Raw genomic sequence first — 23,768 nt, 5'->3', positions numbered from 1 at the left:
TTGAACTTATAAAAAATTACAACTATGTTATCACAATAAAATAATAATTATTTTACATTTTCATGCTAGAGCAATTATCCAAACAGATGAATATTGTTTGACAGTTATTTGTTTTTTTTATAATGGCAACACATTTCAAAAGCCAAAATTTGAATTTACTTAAACGAAGATTTGTAACGACTCACCCAAACATCCAACGAATATCTGTTGATGAGTTCAAATTATTTTAGCTTTTTTTAGTGGTTTTGTAAGGATAATTGTTGAAACTATTAGGAAATTTGTGTGATAATTGTGAAAATAACTTTAGTGAATTGTATGTGTGTTATATCAAGATGACGTCCGAAAAAGGATGCAGGAAGGAAAAAAATCAAAATATCCAAGTGTTCGTGAGGCTCAGGTACATTTAAAACCAACAAAGTATATATTAACAATTTCACCTTTAGTAAATGTTCATAATAAATGGTCCAAATATGGATTTTTAAGCTTATTAATCTTATGTATCTTCTCATTGATTAAGCCTAAACCTGGTTAGACAGTATGAAAAGAATAAGCTTCCAACCTTTTGATAATTGGGCTAATCATCTTAAGTTACCATTAATTTATAATAATTGATATTATGACTCATATCTTAAGTCCTCTTTCATCATATTTCAGTGAACTTGCATAACTTGCTATAATTTTAAAATATGCCTCGTTTTATTAAGTTAAATGAATAGTCTAACTGACTCTAATAAGTCTAGTGACTCATTCATAAAATATAGATACTATTTAATATTTAAAGTACCAGCAGTTATAATGAATGTTTATTATAATGGTATTGAGATATTTATTCAGTAATGGTTAACTTTTATAAGATTTATTCAATTATAAAGTATTAAAATTCTTATTTATAACTGTTATTTCAGTAAGTTCTTAAAATATATTATTGTATTTAATGAACACATCTATGTTATTTAATTAGTAAGAAAGAATATCTCAGACCATTCTTTTTGGATTATTTGATTTTATAATCTTTTTTCACAAGTAGAACTTAATTTCAAAACTTTGTAAGGTTCTACTATAATGTATAGTAAAATTGTTTTATTTAACTTATGTTTTGTAACTGAATTCTTTAATAAAAGTTGAGTCATTGTCTATCATGTCTAAATTGAATTGTTTAAAAATAAAATTCATAATAGGATAGTATTTAAGCTTTGTATAAAAAAATCCTATGCTCTACATTCTTATTTGTAAAATACTACTGTAACTTATTAGAATGAATAGGAGGTGTTTTAATTTTCGTATGATTGATGATTGACCGAGAATTTTGCCAAGAGAATGGGTCAGGTGTGAGATCTAGTGACTAATCTTTTGAATTGTAACATTAGAGAAAAATGTTAAACTTATATTTATAATTTGATTATTGTATTAATTTACATAATTCCTGGTACTTTTGCTTAGTAAATTATTATTTGGATTTTATGGCCGAGGTAAAGAGACGAGTTGAAACTAAGCTGTACAGAGATTCTTCCGCCTCACAATGTCTTTCTATCATTGTTATTGTAATCATATCTTTCACATCAAGTATGTGTAATAATATTTTATGTGATTCTAAAATGATTGTATTTTAGGCCTCTGAACCAACGGGAGCGCGACATCAAGTCTCTCGGTGTTGTGGAAGTGGTAAATGGAAGGGAGGTGGTCGTGCGTCAGTCTCAGCAGAGCATGCACACTAAGAGATTTACCTTCGACCGTGCCTTCCCTCCCCTATCTAAGCAGGTACCTTGTTTTAACAATACTTATTAAGATTACTAGCATTGATTCATATTAACAAAGATTTTTCTGAGTGATAGGTTTTTATATTATTATTAGTCTATATACTATTGTTTGAAATGAAAATTAATGTTACTTTAATATTATTTTCATAATAAGTCATTTTGAAATTGAGTAGTTTTTTATAAATTTCACATGACTATTTAATGTTATGTTACATTGTTGTTGACTATATAAATTTCAGGTAGAGATTTACCAAGAAGTAGTCAGTCCGCTGATCGAGGAAGTGTTGGCTGGTTACAACTGCACAGTTTTTGCATATGGTCAGACTGGTACGGGCAAAACACATACCATGGTCGGCGAGGCTGCTGCTGATGAAACCACTTGGCAGAGTGTAAGGATATATTCTAATTTATTAAGTTTTTATAATAAAATAAATTTTATTTATTATTGTTACATTTTCAAACTAAGTATGACATTTTAAAAGACTTTTATATTATAGTATAGGAAAGTTTGGTAGACTGGCTCTCAAATAGTAGTGTCCATATATATTAGCCAATTATAAATAACCATTCCATAAATCAATAATGGGCCACTCACCATAGGAGCGAGAATGTAGTCCACAATAATTTAAATGTTCATTATTGTTTTGAATACTTTAAACAGTAATACAGACAATGTAATTTTCATATAGCGTACTTACACTTAGATTTTCTGCATGATATGAAGTGATAACTAAATAAATAATTGTTTTTAATTTCTATTTTAATTCAGGATCCACTAGCTGGTATAATTCCCCGTGCACTCAGCCAGATCTTTGACGAGCTTCGTATATCGAACACAGAGTACACGGTCCGAGTGTCATACTTAGAGCTCTACAATGAGGAACTTTTTGACTTACTCTCAACATCAGAAGACAACTCTAAACTGAGGATCTACGAAGATGTCACCAGGAAGGGTGCCAATATAGTGAATGGCTTGGAGGAGATCACTGTAAGTGTAAAATATTTTTATTTAATAATATGATGTAAATAAATAAAATTAAATAAATATTATTTATTTAATAATTCCTACAAGGTTTTTAACAGTGTAACATAAAAGTCTCCTTTTAGGTATGGTAACCACTGTGCCAAACATTAGCAATTTTTTAATAATAATAATCTTTAAAGTACTTAAGTTGTATTTCAATGCAATTAAATTTCATGAATGTAGATTCTGGTAATAATAACTGTGTATTGAAGTATTTGTACATGTTTTTCATAATTCAATTACAATGATTATACAAATTACTATTTATTTCTTTCTTCATAAATTTGGTGCATATAAAGACTCAAAGAAATAGAGCAGCGCTAATATTGGATTCAACAAACAATAAGACAAGCTGAGAACTAGATTAATGTGGTTTAACAATATGTTTTTGTCTACAGGTTTACAACAAGAATGAGGTTTACAAGATCATGGCTCAGGGGCAGGAACGGAAGAGGGTAGCCTCCACTCTAATGAATGCTCAATCTAGGTAAATATCTAATGCAAGTACAGTATGAGCATCTAAGTGACCTGAAGCGAGATGCTTCGAGACATTCACAAATGTTTAGTGATTTGTTTCTCTGATTTATGAAGTTAAAGAAAGAGTTTTTGGACTTGTTTGTTACTCCCTAGGTTTGAACGAAAAATATATGAAATTCTTCATAATACCCTAGAGTCTACTGTTCGCAGTGTTAATACTCTTGCCTCAGAATACATCAAAAGCCTTTCATTATGAGTTTAATGGATAAATGTATTTGTGTCTCGGTCAGGATAACGTCATTGTCATCATCGTCACCATGCAATAATTTCGCATCTCTAGGCTTAGATACCATACTCAACAAAAAATATTTATTAATGTTCTCCCATGTAGACTAATTAAGCAGTCCCTACTGATATTGTTTTCTACTGATAGACATCAATACTTAGCTGATAAGCTATACTTATATCGCCATATAAAGACTGAATAGGCCAGTATTAAAAAAGGAATTTATTATTCTAATCCCTTGTTTCAACATTGCCAGTGTCAGGACTAATTATTTATTATTATGTAGCTTTTAATTTTACTCATCTGATTTCTTATTGTAATTTCAAATATATATCTGAGCAGTGGTTACATAGTTATATAATGAAGGTAATATTGCAGGAACTGTGGCGGTTGTTACAAAGTTCCCTTGTAAGTTTACTACTACTGTTTGTATGATGTATGCACCTGTAGACTGACACACAAACAATCAATCATTCAATTCACAAACAATCTTCAAGCTAGTTGAGCGAAGTGTTTTGAACATATATATTCAATTGGTATATATGTATTGTTAAGATCTCTTTGAGGTTTCGTTGATATGGGTATATTTGCAAATAAATGTGACCTAATTTGACTTGATAATATAGCTTTGTACGAGACTCTTGAGTAGTAGTATTTATTTGACTTTCATCAGCAGCTCATTTCGTCCACTGCTGGCCATAGGCCTTTCTTTATTTGACTTTGCAAAGTCGGATACTTGGCGTTATAGGCTTGTAACAACTGCGATAAATTATCACTGAATCAAAGTGTTACTGTGAATTGTTATACTTTAATATAACTAATGTTTTAACATAACAAATAATTGCTTTCCAGCCGATCGCACACTGTGTTCACGATAGTGATCCACATGAAGGAGAACAGCCCGGAGGGCGAGGAGCTCGTGAAGATCGGGAAGCTGAATCTCGTGGACCTGGCCGGCTCGGAGAACATCAGCAAGGCGGGCTCCGACAACCCCGCCAAGCGCGAGCGCGCCCGCGAGTGCGTCAACATCAACCAGTCGCTGCTCACGCTCGGCCGCGTCATCACGGCGCTCGTCGAGCGGCACCCGCACATCCCCTACCGGTACGCTGCTGTGACGTCACAAGCTGCTTCAATAACGGTTTACAAGAATCCTTGACTATATCACAACAACAACAACAGCCTGTAAATACCCATTGCTGGGCTAAAGGCCTCCTCTCCCTTTGAGGAGGTGTGGAACATATGGCAGTATGGGGTATACACATGTGGCAGAATTTCTATGAAATTTGTCACATGCAGGTTTCCTCACGATGTTTTCCTTCACCGCTGAGCACGAGATGAATTATAAAGACAAATTAAGCACATGAATCAGCGGTGCTTGCCTGGGTTTGAACCCGCAATCATCGGTTAAGTTGCACGCGTTCTAACCACTGGCCCATCTCGACAGCAAACCGCCTCGGCACAGGTGCAATGCTAATACTAAATAAACTGCAGAATATGTTTATTTACGACATCACTTTAGAAACTAAAATTATAAGTGTTTGTTTGTAAATGTATGATTTACAAAAACTTTCTTCTTGAATACCATCTATTATATAAAAAAATCACATCAAAATCCATTGTGTAAAACTAAAGATCTACGCATACATAGGGACAGACCGTTTTAAACGACTTTGATTTATACTCTGTCATCAATTTAGCACATTTACCTTAGCACAGGGCAACCTAGTTTGGGCTCCTGTCTCGCACACACAATTGTACTTGTTATTAAGATGCGTTTAAACTGTAATGTATGTAATGTGGGAGAGAATAAATAATATTAAATTAAATTATTATTATAATTATCATTAATCATTCATAGCATGGATTAAACAGAATCGTAGCGTGCTTTGATGGGGCCCCCTATAAATAATTGTTTGGGACCCTTAGGAACAGGAAAGAGTTCTCACAAAAGTAATTGCATAATATTTAAATAAATATTTATTTATCATAATTATCTGTTATCATCATGATTATCCGTGTGTGTTAATAATATCTGTCATGTGTCAATTACCTACGTGCGTTTGGGGCCCTCGTAGCCCGGGGGCCCCGGTAGCTACGCCTCTGGGATTAAAGTCACCATATAAAATTTTGCAAAATACTTCTTCCAGAGAGTCAAAATTAACAAGAATCTTACAAGAGTCTCTCGGCGGTCGGACGAAGACGTCCATAATAGCGACCATATCGCCCGGCCACAAGGACCTCGAGGAGACCATGAGCACGCTGGAGTACGCCAACCGAGCCAAGAACATCCAGAATAAGCCGGAAGTCAACCAGAAGATGACGAAGAAGGCGATCCTCAAAGACTACGCCGAGGAGATAGATAGGCTTAAGAGGGACTTACACGCAGCCAGGGAAAAGAATGGTAAATACTGTATTTTCTTATATTCTAACTGAACTGAGTGCGGTTTTGCCTCCTCACTATTAACTCTGACTTCAGGGTTTCAGATTCTGTTAATGAACAGAATCTATACTACTATTATGAAGAGGTAAAATTGTGTGAGGAGGCAGGAGGCTTGGTGGTAGGGTTTTGTGCCCGTCTGGGTAGGTACCACCCACACATCAGTTATTCTACCGCCGAACAACAGTACGCAGTATTGTTGTGTTCCGGTTTGAAGGGTGAGTGAGCCATTGTAACTACTGGCACAAGGGACATAACATCATAGTTCCCAAGGTTGGTGGTATATAGACGATGTAAGGAATAGTTAATATTTCTTACAGCGTCATTGTCTATGGGTGATGGTGACCACTTACCATCAGGTGGCCCATACGCTCGCCTGCCTACCTAAAACATAAAAAAGAAATCTTGGGAACTAATAATCTGATTGAATTTATTTCACTGGTTTAAGGTACATTTTTTATGAGTACTATAATATGTTATATTTATATTGAAAGTAAGTTTGAAAGTTATTCATTATCTGCTTCCAATGTGATTGACTGCAATCAAATTCTCTTTATTTCCTCTTTGTATGTGTCATCATTCACTTGGTTCATTGGCCTGTTGGGTCTTACACTTAACTCTGTAATATAATATTCAATCCTCACAATATTTTTCCAGGTGTATACTTAGCGAACGAGACGTTCGCTGAAATGACGCTTAAACAAGAAGAACAGCGCAAGGAAATCCAGGAGTTACTGCTGAAGAAGCGCGCGATGGAGGAGGAGCGGGAGCGCATGGAGTCAGTGTTCAAGGAGCTCAACTGCTCGCTTGAGGAGCATAAGCAGCAGCTTAACTCCACCGTAAGCAAGCTGTGCTCGACGGAGAACATGCTCGCTAATACTACCAATGTAAGATCTTAATGTTACCTTAATGTTGCTGAAGCTTAAATAACTTTAGTGATTATGTCCTCTTGACTAACTTAACCATCTCAGCCATTCCCAGAAGGGAATAGCTAGAGAGCTAAGCTGTTCCCTATTACAATCGAAGAATCCATGCATCTGCTGTCGGGCCACAACAGTGTATTACCGACTTCGTAACTTTATTATCCAGCGTTTTCTTTTCTTTACATTTTTCCTTTAAAGATTTGCCTCAAAATAAAGTGTTTTATCAGCAGATATTGTTATACTCCTGTTAACATTTTAAATTGTATATAATATTTTAAGCATAATTATGTCAGTAGTGCGATTTGAATAATAATTTTACAATTATCCAGGATTCAAAAAATGTCAAAGGTAAAAGTTAGACATATAAAATTGATTACAGATGTTAAAAACTACAAAAATGCACTATGAAGAGCAGCGCTACCTCGTCAGCAAGCAGATGGAGACTGAGAAAGTGCTTTCGTCGCAAGCCAAGCAGCTGCTAGAGGTCGCTGATGCAGCTTCCACTGACGCTGCAAAGCTGCTGGATTCAATTGATAAGAGAAAGTATGCATATCATATGGTAGTCTCTGCATATATCAGTACAACAACAACAACAGCCTGTAAATTCCCACTGCTGGGCTAAAGGCCTCCTCTCCCTTTAAGGAGAAGGTTTGGAACATATTCCACCACGCTGTTCCAATGCGGGTGGGTTGGTGGAATACACATGTGGCAGAATTTTTATGGAATTTGTCATATGCAGGTTTCCTCACGATGTTTTCCTTCACCGCCGAGCACGAGATGAATTATAAAGACAAATTACATGAATGCACATGAATCAGCGGTGCTTGCCTGGGTTTGAACCCGCAATCATCGGTTAAGATGCACGCGTTCTAACCACTGGGCCATCTCGACTCGATATATCAGTATTTTTTTTAAATGGTGTCTTTTAACTTGCACAACATCACATACATTACTCTGATCCTAATGTAAGTAGCTAAAACATTTGTGTTGGGTCTTCAATCCGTCTAGTGCTATTATGCTTTCAAAATTAATTTGAGCATGTAATCTCGACCGAACCGATCAATCTCCATCGTGTCTTCTCCATCGCACGCGACATTGGCGAAATAATCTATGCCTTTTTGGCGCAAATAAAAGCCACAAAAAAAAAAGCACTTGTGTTATGGAAAATCAGAAATCACAACGGTACCACAAACACCCAGTTAAGACAACATAGAAAAAAAAATTAATAATGTAAGGACTTATGTTACGGTGTTCGGAGAAAGACTTTTTAAAAAAGTATTTATTTATTTAAAATTAACAAAATTATATATTTTATTAATTAATTACATTTGACTTATCTATCTATTACAAGACTGATTTTAAATTCTAATATTAATTATTTACGAAAACAATATGGAATGTGCGTGTAAGCAGTTTGATTGTGTTCTATATTCCATCGTCAGCGGTATGTGCGGGGTTACTGCACTATAACTAAGGTCGTTAAAAAGTATTTAACTATAATATAATTTTTTTATTTTTGTCCCAGAACAGTGGAATCAACTAATCTAGAAATAACGCGGACGTACCGCGAGATATCTGCCCAGCACCGGAACAACATAACGGGCGGCACCGAGAACTTCGTCGGGGCCCTCACTCAGGCCCTCGCTGATGTCCAGACCGCTATGGGTGAGATATTGTTGTGATGTATATGTAGTATTAGAGCTGAGATGGCCCAGTGGTTAGAACGCGTGCATCTTAACCGATGATTACGGGTTCAAACCCAGGCAAGCACCACTATATATATGTGCTTAATTGTGTTTATAATTCATCTCGTGCTCGGCGGTGAAGGAAAACATCGTGAGGAAACCTGCATGTGTCTAATTTCATCGAAATTCTGCCACATGTGCATTCCACCAACCCGCATTGGAACAGCGTGGTGGAATACGTTCCAAACCCTCTCCTTAACGGAAGAGGAGGCCTTATCTCAGCAGTGGGAAATTTACAGGCTGTTACTTTACTTTTTTTTTTTTTACTAGTGTTAAGTTTGGAGTTGATGGGAGGGCTTTGTGCAAGCCCCTTTAGGTACCATGCACTCATGTATAGTTGTAATATATATTCTACTGCCAAGTGGCAATACAATTTTTGAAAGCTGAATGAGCCAGTTTACAGATGTAAGGAATATGCCTTGTATTGCCAAGGTTGGTGACGCTATAACGCCGTAAAGAATGGTTGAATGTTCTGGTGTCTGTAGGGAGCTGCCTACCACTTACCATCAGGTGGCCTATTTGCCTGCCCATTTATGACTTTTTTATTTACATCATCAACGTCATACATTAGGTTCCCGTCACAGATTACAAGATTCTAGGTCCAAATATTGGGACGGTCAATTCAATTCTTATGTTTGGCATATCTTGTGAAAACTCTTATTAATAATCGACTTTCAAGTATTATATCAATCTTCCCAATTCAAGTATTATTAATGTTTGATTGAATGGTTACTTGCTTACTGTTTGTATGAACATGTAAAAATAATTATATTTCTATTTTATTTACTATTTCAGATTCATACACACAGGACAGCACTCAAATGCAAAATCAGAGCAAACAAAGACTTGACGATTTGGTCCAACAAGCTATGGAGACCATGAATAAGGTATTATTAATCCATTTCAATTCTATTTACATTCTTGTATAACATATTATAATATACTTCAGCTGATATTTAATAACCATAGTTTTCTTATGTATAAGAGAAATAATTAAAGTATGATTTGTACGCTTTGAGTGTGAAGCTGAATTTTGTAAGAAGTGTTAATAAAGAACTTCTGAACATTATATAGAATAGTTTGATCTATACACATTTTCAGTGGTGAAGCAAAATATATGTAGGGTGACTGTCTTACTCATGGGTGAATTTTACATGCAGAAAGTTATGGTATGGTTATTTTCAAGTGATTTAGTTGAGAAAGGAAATCTTCAACATCCCGATTTATTTCTTAACTTTGTAGTATTTTTTTTTTGTTTATTTAATATTTCGTTGGCCATATTCAAATAGGTCATTCCAACTTTTATTTCAAAATGATTGCCATACTGATAGGTGAATTTTACATGCAGAAAGTTAAGGTATAGTTAGTTTCAAGTGATTTAGTTGAGAAAGGAAATCTCCAACATCACGATTTATTTCTTGCCTTTTTAGTATTTTAATATTTCGTTGTCCATATTTAAACAGCGAGCGTGCCGAGTCTTATATGAAAAACTAATGATTATATGCTTTTCCAGATGACAGTATTGAGAAATGCGATGTACAGCGAAATCAACTCGGGCGCTGACGTCAGCGCCGCGCGCATGCGCAGCGCCGCGCACGCGCACGCGCAGCGCTTGCAAGCCGCACTGCAGCGCCTCGCCGCCGCCGTGCTTACCTGCTTGCAGAACGCCGGCAGGATCGACCTCACATCCAACATGGCGACTTTCCTTAGGGAATGGGTGAGTTTCATATGCTTGCACGCCGCCGGCACCGCCGACTTGACCTCCAATATGACGACTTTTCTTAAGGAATGGGTGAGACGATCATATTTAGTGAGCGGCAGTAACCTTCATATATGTAAAAAGAAAAATGTTTCCGTGGATCTGATCCGGTGTTGGCTCTGGGAGGATGATATCGCCACCGGTCACTAGTAATTATAGTCTGTTCGCGTTAAGAATGCAGTGAGTTGTCATTGTTCATCGGCACCATTGACCAATCAAATCTTTTCAAATTACAAAGTCAAGTTCACATTGAACAGGTAAAGACATAAGTTCGAACGTGACGATTGTGGATTTGATTTATTATTAACTGATATTTTTATAATTTAAATTAAATTTTTATTATTATTAACTGATATTAAAAAAATGAATACACACCACTTTGTAAAAATAAAAGTGCGAGAAATGCTGCGACCACGTCTTACAAGATGAAATTGCCATGTGGGATTTAGATAATGTTATGGAACTCGCTGCAGAAAATTATTTTATTATAAACACTAACGACGACAGTAATAGTGTAAGTAATAGTGATTAAAATATTATTGACTTAATTACGATTTTTTTACGTAAATGTGTGCTTTTTAAATTAATTACACTTAGTCTTTAAAACAAATATAATTCGTTGGAATTTTAACACAAATGTACATACACCTTTACCCTTCTTTAAATAAGATTCGATTGGTCAAACAATGACAACTCATTGCATTCTTAACGCGAACAGACTATAGATAATTTTATTTTAAGAAAGAAATGTGTCATGTAGTTGACTGATGACCTTTCCGTGTCAGCAATCGTCGGGTGCGTCGTTGCTAGGGCGGCTGCAGCAGTCCAGCGCGGGGCTGGCGGGCGTGGCGCGCCAGGGGGCGGAGCGCCTGCGCCACGCGAGTGCGGCTCAGCGTACGGCCCGGGAGGCCCGCGCCGAGCGCCTTGCCGCGCACATACTCCAGCGCATACACGTCAGTACCTGATTACTTCCTATAATTATTTTGAGTATTTACTATGTTTAAACAACACCTCAAATAAGCGTATAGTACGACACAAATTAGATGTAGCATCGGACAATGCAATGGATTGAAAATAAAACCGATTACTGCCGATTTACGCAACCAATAGAAATAGCTCCCTATCGCGCCATTCGACGCTATTCGTCGCTATAGATTCACGCATCAGAGAAAGCAAGTGCATGTAAATCGACGCGTCAAATTGACGAATATATTAGGTCATATGATATAACTAGTTATTACGTTTGTGTAAAGATCATATCCGCATGAGAAATAAATATGGATAGTTTAGGATAGCGTGCTTAATTCGGATGTGATCGGTTTTACGAATTTTGCCGATGCTACATCTAAGTTGTGTCGTACTATACATTATTCATTCATTATCATGCATGTACCATAGTTACCATAGACCACATGCTTTAGGCATAGGCTTAGGCATAGGTCAGTTTTTTTTTTTTTTTAATTGTAAAATATGTTTTAATTTCAACTTTAAACAAATATGTTGACACGATACACTATGAATGTTATGTACACTTGTAATCGATGTACATATCAGAAGTTGTTTTTCTTTTTTTTGGATGTTGTGTAAGCCATCAATTAATATGTATATTGTCAGTGTACTTATTAAATAAATAAAAAAAAAACAGTAGCTACTGTTATTCTTGTCGGTACCTTCCTCTGAAATCTAAAGTGCAAATTGGTAGCTTTTCAGTTTAAAAAACATAAAATCCTACTTAAGGAGGCGCTTGAGACCCTACTCCAATAAAAAACGTTTGAATTTTTTGAATTATTCTTTATAATTCTAGTCAATCACAGAAGAGAAGGAACGTACAGAAAAATACCTAGCCGAGCAAGTGACGAGCATAGAGAGAGAAAAGTCGGAGTACGAGTCGCGTCTTCTACAGTGGGCGGAAGAGGAAAGAAGGCTTCTAGAGGAACGCATCGAGCGTCACATGGCTGCCGAGAGAAGCTTCTTAGAGAAGAACATGCAACAGAAACTTAGAGATATAGAAAATCAAAGGACTATTTTTGAGCAACGGACCGCTGAAAATGTCGAACAACTTAACAGTATGTTGAAAGTTAATCAGGAAACGATAGCGCAAATAGGAGAAGATTTATTGGAACAAGAGAATGAGTTGGAGAAGTGTTTGAATGAATTGAAGGTGTTTGTAGAAGATTATGAAAAGGGTATAATCATGTTTTGTTCTATTATAATATTATTCTGCCATTGCCATTATTTTGTTCTAATATGCTAAGCTAATTTACAACAACAACAACAGCCTGTAAATTCCCACTGCTCGGCTAAAGGCCGCCTCTCCCTTTGAGGAGAAGGTTTGGAACATCCACCACACTGTTCCAATGCGAGTTGGTGGAATACACATGTGGCAGTATTTCTATGAAATTTGTCACATGCAGGTCTCCTCACGATGAGCATGAGATGAATTATAAAGAAAAATTAATCACATGAAACAGCGGTGCTTGCCTGGGTTTGAACCCGCAATCATCGGTTAAGATGCACGCGTTCTAACCACTGAGCCATCTCGACTCTAATTTATTAAGGGGACGTTTTATTGGTATTATTAAAAATTTTAAATGCAAATTTGACTTGCTAAATTTTGCAATACTGGTCAATGGTCGGCTCAACTAAAGTTTAGGTATTTGTTCCATGTTACGCCATTGCAGCTTAGATAACATTGAGGTAGAATTCCATCTGACATATGCAGGTTTCCTTGATATGAATTATAAACTCAAGCCATAAAATTCATTGAATACCATAGCGGTTTCATTATATAAGGGGGGTTGCAGATCGGAAAGAGAGCTGCACAATTACCTTTGAAATTTATCCTTAAAATCTTCATTAATAGTGCACACAAATCTAACAGTTGTATACATTTCAGATCATACAGTTATGGCGTCAAATATCAACAGCTTGAGTGACGGCGCTCTGCAAGTGGTAGAGACGATAAAAACAGATTTAATACAAAATCTCCAAAAGACACAGTCACATATTCAGGTAACCTATATCACTTTAAATAATATGACACAGATATATACACAGTAAAGCTGTCTACGGGACCATAGTGCCCAGGCTTGCCTACCATGGCACAGAGTAGGAAGGTGGTGTGGAGTGTATAGGAAAGCCACACGCATGGTGGTTACGACCCTCAGTAATGAGGCAACGACTGGGAAGAAGATGAAATAATGTGACACAGTATCCAGTTATCTTGTGGATGTAAAAGAAATATACATTAAACAATACTAATAAACTTGGTGGTAGGGCTTTGTGCAAGCCCGTCTGGGTAGGTACCACCCACTCATCAGTTATTCTACCGCCAACTAACTCAGTATTGTTGTGTTCTGGTTTGAAGGGTGAGTGAGTGAGCCAGTGTAACTACCGGCACAAGGGACATAACATCTTAGTTCCCAAGGTTGGTGGCGCATTGAAGATGTAAGGAAAAGTTAATATTTCTTACAGCGTCATTGTCTGTGGGTGATGGTGACCACTTACCATCAGGCGGCCCATATCCTCGTCCGCCACTTTATTCTATAATAAAAAAAAATTAAATAAGGTTTATTTCACTGTAATTGTACATTAAACAAACAAATTGTATATTTGTAAATGTGTTTAAATATTTATTCATACTTCGAAAATTCAATATTCAACATTTTTTTATATTAAAATTTCAGGATGAATCAAGGGAATTGATTAGTAAATATATTTAAATATTTATTCATATTTCGAAAATTCAATATTCAACATTTTTTTATATTAAATTTCAGGATGAATCAAGGGAATTGATTAGTAAATATATTTAAATATTTATTCATACTTCGAAAATTCAATATTCAACATTTTTTTATATTAAAATTTTAGGATGAATCAAGGGAATTGATAGAACAGAATCAAGAAGCAGCCACCTGTCTCGTGAATGAATCTAATTATGTGATCGAATCGATGGTGCAAGCGTGCCAGCGGACGTTGGATAACATTGTCGGAGAAGTAAATGTAAGTTTATTAATTTTTCATCTACATATCCATTATAGTTCATTATCGTACTCGTCAGATAAGATTTGTTTTATACTCGGCATCTTTTCAAAGAAAATATATTGATTTAAAAATTTCGAAATAAAAAAATCAAATCAAAATAAACTTTATTCAAGTAGGCTTTTACAAGCACTTTTGAATTGTAATATCACAATTAAGTGAAGCTACCACCGGTTCGGAAAGTAGATTCTACCGAGAAGAACCGGCAAGAAACTCAGTAGTTACCCTTTTTTAACATTTAAAAAATACATGTAAAAGTCATGTTAGTTAAATACAATTATTTAAATTAATATATCCCGCTTGGAAGTCAACAGGTATTAGCTCCACGCTTTTTTATCGTGTATAAAATCTTGTATCGAAAAATAAAATATAATCTAAATAATGCTGATGCTTCAACAAAGCATCAAACTAATGCTTCAATTAGGCTAAGACAGTAAGTGGTAGGTCTCATATAATACCATACATAGCAGTCAGCACAAACTAAGGATGATATACACAAAGAAAGCACATGAATACTGAAAGGTGTTTGTCCAGATTTAAACAAAAATTTTCTTAAAACCAAAATTGCTATATGAAAGATTCACAAATAAAGTGTGATGTTTGTCCTAAAGATGAGTTTCCTATAAAGCCAAATTATTGACGTACCCTTATAAATGGAAATGGTTTTTTTTTTCTTGCATAGTTATTTATAACTTTTCAAATTGATTGTAATTTAATAACTATGTATTAAATGAGTTATATATGTGATTAGATATATTAATAACTGGAAAGAGTAGGCTATTTGACTATTTGGTGGTTAAAATCCATTTTATATTATTTAGTAGAAGTTAAGGAACCCAGTAAAAGTTGATATTTTTATTTCTAGTAATTCTAATTTTTCATATTTAAATTCCATATTTAAACAGCGCACAAAAACGCTACTTGGACAATATGGCAATGCAATAAGGTGGGTGATGTCACTTTCCTGTATTTTAATCTGTGGTACATACAGTAGAAAAGAAAGGTTTACAAGAAAGTGACTTCATCATAAGCCCGGCCAATCAAGACCGTTTTGTGTCACGTGACAAACGTTTGAAAAAATGCATTTTTATTTATGGATTTTTGAATAAATTAAGTATTATTTTCAACTTTCGTTAGTAAATAACCATTTTTAAACTCATAATATACACAGATTACAATAATTCACAATTTATTTTTCGCATTGTCAAATAGCCTATTGGTGGAAAAAATACAGAGTAATAATATATACTATAATCTACTATTCACAAAAATACTATTAACAAACAAACACAATTATATTTAATAAAAATAACAACAATATAAAACAATACTTTAAACATGCAACTGAAATCCATCTTTTTATCCTCTCTCTCAACTAATATGGCCGTCGCCTGCCCGCCTGTCAGATATCTTCTGTAACGTTTCGTCGTATGTCCGGTGACGTCACTTCATTTTCGTTCAACAATACTATAAAAATAATTTCAGGTAACGACAACATCCACAAAGGAGGAGCTCTCATCATTGTCATCAGTCGCGTCAAATATCACCAGCATGAGTCAGACGCATCACGACGCCCAGACTCTGACCCTGGCCACCGTGCAACGGGAAGTGGAGCAGTTCTATGGCAGTCTGCGTGAGGAGGTATCTCGGCTCGAGGAATTGGAAAGTCGGTGTCTCAATCAGGAGTATGCTGTGTACTGTCCAACTGGTAAGTAATTAGTACTTTTTATCATAAATCTGATCCCATAGATATTAATATTAGTTTTAAGTCAAGACAGTAATATGTTACCGAGATTTTTTAAAGAAACAATCAGTCTAAAGAAGTCTAAAGTGTGATAGATGTCAGTGAATGATTAACTGGTGGTAATTTGGGAGTGAAGCTACCAAGAGTCACTGGCTTTACCCTCACACTTCTCGAATTACCTGTATAGACTTCAGACACTGACATTCAATTCATAATTTGTTTCTAATAAGCAATCACCACCGCGTCGCACGTGTTATAAGTTCCATCCGCTTCGTTGAGATTTTACCGGTGTCCATCGGATACGAGATGAAATATACAAACACAGTAACCCCGCTAACCCCAGTCTCCCCCCCTCAGGCAGCACCCCGCTGCGCGCGCAGTACCGCTACCCGCGCGCGCTGGCAGCGTCGTCGCCCCCCGCGCGCCTGCTGGCCGCCTTCCGCGCCGCCCACACCCGCGACGACGTAAGTGCCCCCTGTGGTGTCTCTTAGAGGTGTAAAAGTAACGGAAAAAAACATACCCGCATGTATTCGTTACTATAGCAATCAGTACTCGTTACTTTCGTATCGTTACTAGTTACTTCTGATGTCTCATGTCATGCTGTGTTATGTTAGAGCAACGAATCGATTCATATTGCGTATGTAATTCGTATACTGTATATGATGTTTATGGTTTACATTACGTACATTTGAGTTAATCTAAATTTACTTTGATTTAATAGGTAAAGGTTAGAACTACAAGTGAACTGTTGATGGAATCTAGTTGAATCTATCAAATTTTCAATGATACTCGGTTTACTATTTTGATTTTTTTCACCGTGAACTTATGTTATATTTCAATAACAGCACAATCGTTTATTTATAATGAAAATGCAAAAAGTTGGTATTGAAAATTATGAATTGACAATAAAATTTAAACAATAAGCTAATAATAAATTAACCATATTCACCAAAAACTGGCATGTTTCGTATCATACGAAACATACGAGTAACGAAATGTATTTCTGAGTAACGTTTCGGTATTCGGTACTAGATGGCGTACCCGTTACTCAGTAACGAATACATACGGTTTGCTACAGCTTTAGTGTCTCTTACTATTGTACTTTATTGCTTTACGAGCGTATTTCCATTCTATACAAGGTCAGAACGCAGCCATAGAAAATTCCTCGCGTATTTATTGTAATGCTGTTTTTAACTCTGTTCTTACAATGTATACACGAATTTTGCGTACAGATCGTGTATAGTTTGTATCGTGGATGCTCGCGTCTTTATTCCCAACTATACTACACACAAAAAGTTATTTCCAATCTATACGTGATTAGTTTCATACCCTTGCGTTCTGGCCTTGTACAGAATGGAAAGTCGCTACGCTTAATGAGCTATATACGTTCCCCACATATCGCTCGTCCAGAACGAAATCGTCACAATTGCAAAAATCTCTAAAATGACTATTTCATTCCAAACGATCTCATTTCGTACATACTTTCTATTTTAATATTGTCAGAATTGTATATAGATGTCAATCAAAAATTATTGAAACAGAAAGTGTGTACGAAATAAGACCGTTTGGAATGAAAAAGTCATTTTAGAGATTATTGCAATTGTGACGATGTCGTTCTGGATAAATATGTAGAAAAGTCTTCTGTAACTGGTCTCTTAGTATGGGTGTTCCGCAGGGAGCAATTTTAGATGATTTTTTGTTTTTGACATTTATAAATGAACTTCGAATTTCTCAAAGTGTTTGGGATATCGAATTGATTATATAATAATTCTTTATCATAACATTTTTGACTTGCAGGTAATATAATTTCAGATACAAAAATCAACATTAAAATAACATTATATGTGTACTAAACGAATATCTTAATATAAACCGTTGATTTAGCCTTAGTTATAAATATATAAATAATTAAATTTCCCTTTTTAAATCCCACGACTTACATCTTCACAAACTATCTAAAGAGGGTTATCTTGCTAATTAATGTCTACGAAAGTTGGGACTATTTAATTGACTATTCATATATCCTTAAATAATAATAAAACGTCGCTATTAATCTGTTTGTCTGCAACCTAGTATACTATAAGTAATATAAAATGTGTGTGCAATGTGCAGGATTGTATCTTAGTGGAGAATGACAGTGAAGCCAGAAGCGACAGTGAGTCGTCCGCTTCCGAAGACTCCGCCGTGGTGTTCGCAGCCCCCTCGCCGCCGGACTCCGTCAAGCACCAACCTGCCATCATGAAATGTACCTCAGAAACAGATATTTATTTAAGACGAGTAAGTATTGATTGAATGATAAAACAACTTAATTAAATATATTTTTAACTCCAGTCAAGTGGCCTCACTTTGATGGTCTATAAGGTTATGAGTGTAAATGTGCGGTATTTCTAAGTACTGATGTTTGAGTTGGAATATCTGATGAGGGTGACAGCAAGCGAAACATAAAACCTTTCTTGTCTTTGAGCCCATGCTTAAGCACTGTAATATCTGAATATTTGGACATTCCCTTCCGAGATGGGACAATACTAATGACATCAGTCTCAAAATGTGTCTGATTTTTAAAATTGTCATGTTATAATTCAAATCAAATCAAAATAAACTTTATTCAAGTAGGCTTTTACAAGCACTTTTGAATCGTCATTTTACAATAAAGTGAAACTACCACCGTTTCGGAAAGTAGATTCTACTAAGAAGAACTGGCAAGAAACTCAGTACTTACTCTTTTTTATCATTTAAAAAATACAAAGTCATGTTAGTTAAATACAATTATTTAAATTAATATATCCTGCTTGGAAGTCAACAGGTATTAGCTCCACGCTTTTTAAAGTAAAAGTAAAGTAAAGTAACAGCCTGTAAATTTCCCACTGCTGAGATAAGGCCTCCTCTTCCATATAGGAGAAGATTTCGAACATATTCCACCATGTGGCAGAATTTCGATGAAATTAGACACATGCAGGTTTCCTCACGATATTTTCCTTCACCGCCGAGCACGAGATTAATTATAAACACAAATTAAGCACACATATATATTGTGGTGCTTGCCTATGTTGAACCCGCAATCATCGGTTAAGATGCACGAGTTCTAACCACTGGGCCATCTCAGCTCTTTATCTACACTAATATTATAAAGAGCAAAACTTTGTTTGTTTGGTTGTAATGAATAGGCTCAAAAACTACTGGACCGATTTTAAAAATTCTTTCACCATTCGAAAGCTAAATTAATCCCGCATAACATAGGCTAAATTTTATTTTTTAAAAAAATAGGGTTCCTTAAGATATTTTGGGTTTTTCGGACAAAAAAGGAAAAAATCTAGCAAAAAAGTTGATTTTTTGCGTATGATGCCTAAACTATAAAAGATAGAACTATAAAATGTTCTAACTCCGGTCCTTAGAGCATAATGGCCGACCCTAAGAATCTCATCAGATTCTGGGCTGATGTTGGTCTGGCTGAGGTTTTGTGATCACGAATTTGAGGTTTATCACAATAAATCCAAGCGCCGGTTGCAGTAATTCTTCAAATGTGACCGTGCCTCAGCAGTAGGGATATTAGAAGGCTGATTATGAACCGTTATCTACGCGGGCGAAGACGCGGGCGACCGCTAGTCATTTATAAAGTCTTGTATTGAATAATATTCTTTTTCTACCAGCGACAGCAGGATCAACAAGGTAAAGAGAATGTGAACCGTTCGATGTCTTTCAAGAAGCCCTCCCGCCTTCCAGCGCCCGCCTCGCACAAGAAGCCTCTGTACGAGCGAAACGCAGACTGATACAACTCGCACTGAAGCCGCTTGCTTGCTCTGCAAACTGTTGGACTCATTGCTCTGCGTGTGATTGTAATATACATCAACAGAAGAGCCGAGATGGCCATGATTTCGGGTTCAAACCCAGGCAAGCACCACTATATATATGTGCTTAATTTGTGTTTATAATTCATCTCGTGCTCGGCGGTGAAGGAAAACATCGTGAGGAAACCTGCATGTGTCTAATTTCATCGAAATTCTGCCACATGTGCATTCCACCAACCCGCATTGGATCAGCGTGGTGGAATATGTTCCAAGCCCTCTCCTTAATGGAAGAGGAGGCCTTATCCCAGCAGTGGGAAATTTACAGGCTATTAATTTACTTTACTTTACTTTATACATCAACAGCCTGTAAATTCCCACTGCTAAAGGCCTCGTCTCCCTTTGAGGAGAAGGTTTGGAACATCCACCACGCTGTTCCAATGCGGGTTGGTGGAATACACATGTGGCAGAATTTCTATGAAATTTGTCACATGCAGGTTTCCTCACGATGTTTTCCTTCACCGCTGAGCACGAGATGAATTATAAAGACAAATTAAGCACATGAATCAGCGGTGCTCGCCTGGGTTTGATCCCGCAATCATCGGTTAAGATGCACGCGTTCTAACCACTGGGCTATCTCGACTCTTGATTGTAATTTGTATTCATTTAATCAAATCAATGTTAGTAACGATATTTAGGTTTAGAGATCTTTATTTCCAAAGATCTCTAAACCTAAATAATAATAGTAACGATATTTTATTCTATATAATGTATTATAGTTTTCGAGAGATATATTGATTATCATATAATTATATATTGCGAAAGGACAGTGCAAGTGGACACAAGATTGTTTAAGGAAATTGTTAAAAAAGAAAATCTGTTTAAAATATTTAGTATTTAACATATATGTTCTTCTATATTTTCTTATAATTCCAATTGGTCGTAAATGTATATTTACGTGGAAAACTTCTTTTTGAGTCAGTGAGGTGTTCGCAGAGCAAGCGAGCGGTGCGTCTATAGCTTATAGAATTAATTTCAATCGATAAAGATTGTTTTAGGACATGAATACATTGATATAGTATTCGATTAAATATTTAAAATTATAATCGTTAATTCTTTTAACTTTCAACCTTAAAAGAACAGCAACTTTGTAGTCTGGTGCTGAAAGGTTCCAAGTATAATTTTGATTAAAATATGTACCAAATGTTGCCATTATCCAAATTCTTAAAATATTTGTGATAAAATGCCATAAACTTAACATAGTAAATAAATAAATAAATATAAATAAATATTGGACAACATCACATACATTACTCTGATCCCAATTTAAGTAGCTAAAGTATAAGTAAGAAGGTACGACGAATACCAAGATTAGAATTAGAATACCAAACCCAAGACGACATAGAAAGCTAATAAAAGGTTTATACTACTACATCGACTCAGCCGGGAATCGATCCCGGGACCTCAGAGTGGCGTACCCAAACCGGTGTATACACCACTCGACTACGGAGGTCGTCAAAAGTTTAATAATATCACACAAAATAACATACATTATATATCAATGTTATTCTGGTTATTAAAAGTAAGTATATTAGTCCTTTTAGCACCAGAATACAGATTTACAAAGGCTATGAACATCTAAACGTCAAACAGCCTCAAAATTATTCAGTTGCGTTCGAACCACCGACCGTATAAGACGTCTTTTAGGTGTCAAAAGAAATTTAGTATTAGATATTAGTATCAAAGATGGCGTATATGTCGCAAGGTACAAACTACACTACTAATATAGGATGTATCGTTTTATTAAATTCAAAATATTATTATTGTTTTATTTAATAATTTTGTTTAAGGAAATAATCTCCCAAAAATATATTAGTTTATAAGAAGCTTTGTCCGGTTAGATGTGTGATTACAAATGTGTTTGGGTATAAATGCATTTGTATATGTCATTGGTGTGATCTCAACGGATTTATCAATTAATAATTACTATGATTATCTAGCTTCACAAAAGCATAGAGAAACCTCTGATAAATAATACGAGTGTTAACATTTTGAATTAACATGGTTATTTTTGTTATAAGTTATTGATAATATAGAGTCTCGTGAACAAGACATTCGTAGATAATGTCGAAATATCGAGCTCCACCGAACAAAAATAAAAAAAAACATGGTAAATATCCCGAAATCAATAACTTTCATAATGAGTCTTAACATTTTGTTTAGTATTAAAATTGTCAGTACTCATTGACCAATCAGCAATCATGATACTTTGTCCTGATTGGTGGATATTAAACACAGTGCTGTCATGAATTTGTAGTTTTGAATAATTAATTACAAACAATACTTCACAACACGACAGATTTAAATATAATCGTTTGAAATGCACGAAGCCCACATCTTAAAATGCTTTTATTAATTTGAAACCCTAGAATTATAGTTACAAAAATTAATTGTTAGACGTTTGGCGGTAACTGATGGCGACTTTTTCAAGATTGTCTTGGATAAATTAAATGCTTATACATCAATTAACTACAAAATGTAGATATACATATACTTACTACTTGGTATAAATATTAAATGGATTATGACAATAGACTATTTGACAATACGACCTTGACTACTATATGTACCACAGATTAAAATACAGGCAAGTGACGTCACCGACCCCATTACAGCTCCATATTGTCCAAGTAGCGTTTTCGCGCGCTATTTAAATATGGAATCTGATGTGATATTTTTCGACACGTATGTACTAGAAATAAAAAAAAAAAAACTTTTACTGGGTTCCTTAAACTTACTAAATAATATAAAATGTGTTTTAAAAACCAATCAAATAGCCTATTGGACTCTTAATATGGTACTGACACTATAGCAGGTGTATTAAATGTAAAATACAGTATTACAGAAAGCAAGAACAATAGAATAATATCGATTCTATACTTAGTCTCAGACAATAAGAGGCAGACAGAGTATAGTACGACACAACTTAGATGTCGCATCGGCAAAATTCGTAAAACCGATCACATCCGAATTGAGTACTATCCCAAATTATCAATATTTATTTCTCATGCGAATATGATCTTTGCACAAACGTAATAACTTATAATACCATATGACCTAATATATTCGTCAATTTGACACGTGGATTTACATGCACTTTCTTTCTCTGACGCGTTAATCTATAGCGACGAATAGCGTCGAATGGCGCGACAGGGAGCTATTTCTATTGGTTGTATAAGTCGTCAGTAATCGGTTTTAATTTCATTCCATTGCATTTTCCGATGCTACATCTAATTTGTGTCCTACTATACGTGGAATATTGTAGAGCAACGATAGCGAATACAAAATGAAAAGCGAATACAAATGCTGAGTAGTTTTATTAATACTACGATTATTAATAAGTATTTAAATTCAACGAAAATTAATATTGATATACTTTGATTTGTGACGTATAACTTTTGATTTTAGGGTTGCCAACCTGTTTTATTGATAATTATTTCAGTATTGCAAACAGCAAAACAAATTTAAGAAACTTAATTTAAAAAACGCGTTTTGTGTATGTATGTATTCTGTCGTATATATTTTTCCGATTTGCAAATTTTTTTTCATCAAATTATATTTAGGTAGGTACTATCATTAATGCCTACCTATTTAATATTTATTTAGGTTACATGTAATTTGATTATAATAAATATTTAAGCATGTAATTATTGTTTTATTTTATCTGACTCCTACATAAATATAGTGATGAAACAGTTCATCCCATCGCATTTTTTTTGTATTTCACATG

At 35.2% G+C, this 23,768-nt stretch overlaps 1 protein-coding gene across 1 annotated transcript; it reads left to right on the top strand.

The window, feature by feature from the left end:
- Positions 1-143: 143 nt before the first annotated feature.
- Positions 144-20,049, top strand: LOC124539074 (kinesin-like protein Klp61F). Its single transcript, XM_047116397.1, has 20 exons — positions 144-397; positions 1,611-1,758; positions 1,997-2,146; positions 2,527-2,745; positions 3,180-3,268; positions 4,397-4,645; positions 5,692-5,945; positions 6,639-6,868; positions 7,284-7,447; positions 8,430-8,569; positions 9,445-9,536; positions 10,163-10,366; positions 11,194-11,361; positions 12,213-12,594; positions 13,305-13,420; positions 14,282-14,413; positions 15,938-16,160; positions 16,554-16,660; positions 18,309-18,473; positions 19,844-20,049. Exons 1-20 carry the CDS (start codon positions 333-335, stop codon positions 19,961-19,963), a joined length of 3,417 nt encoding a protein of 1,138 aa, XP_046972353.1. The 5' UTR covers positions 144-332; the 3' UTR covers positions 19,964-20,049.
- The last annotated feature ends 3,719 nt before the right edge of the window (positions 20,050-23,768 follow it).

Source organism: Vanessa cardui, chromosome 21 (assembly GCF_905220365.1).
Source record: "Vanessa cardui chromosome 21, ilVanCard2.1, whole genome shotgun sequence".
In the NCBI taxonomy this organism is placed as follows: Eukaryota; Metazoa; Arthropoda; class Insecta; order Lepidoptera; family Nymphalidae; genus Vanessa; species Vanessa cardui.
Note: the sequence above shows the minus strand (reverse complement) of the source record. Positions and strands in the feature narration are given on the sequence as shown.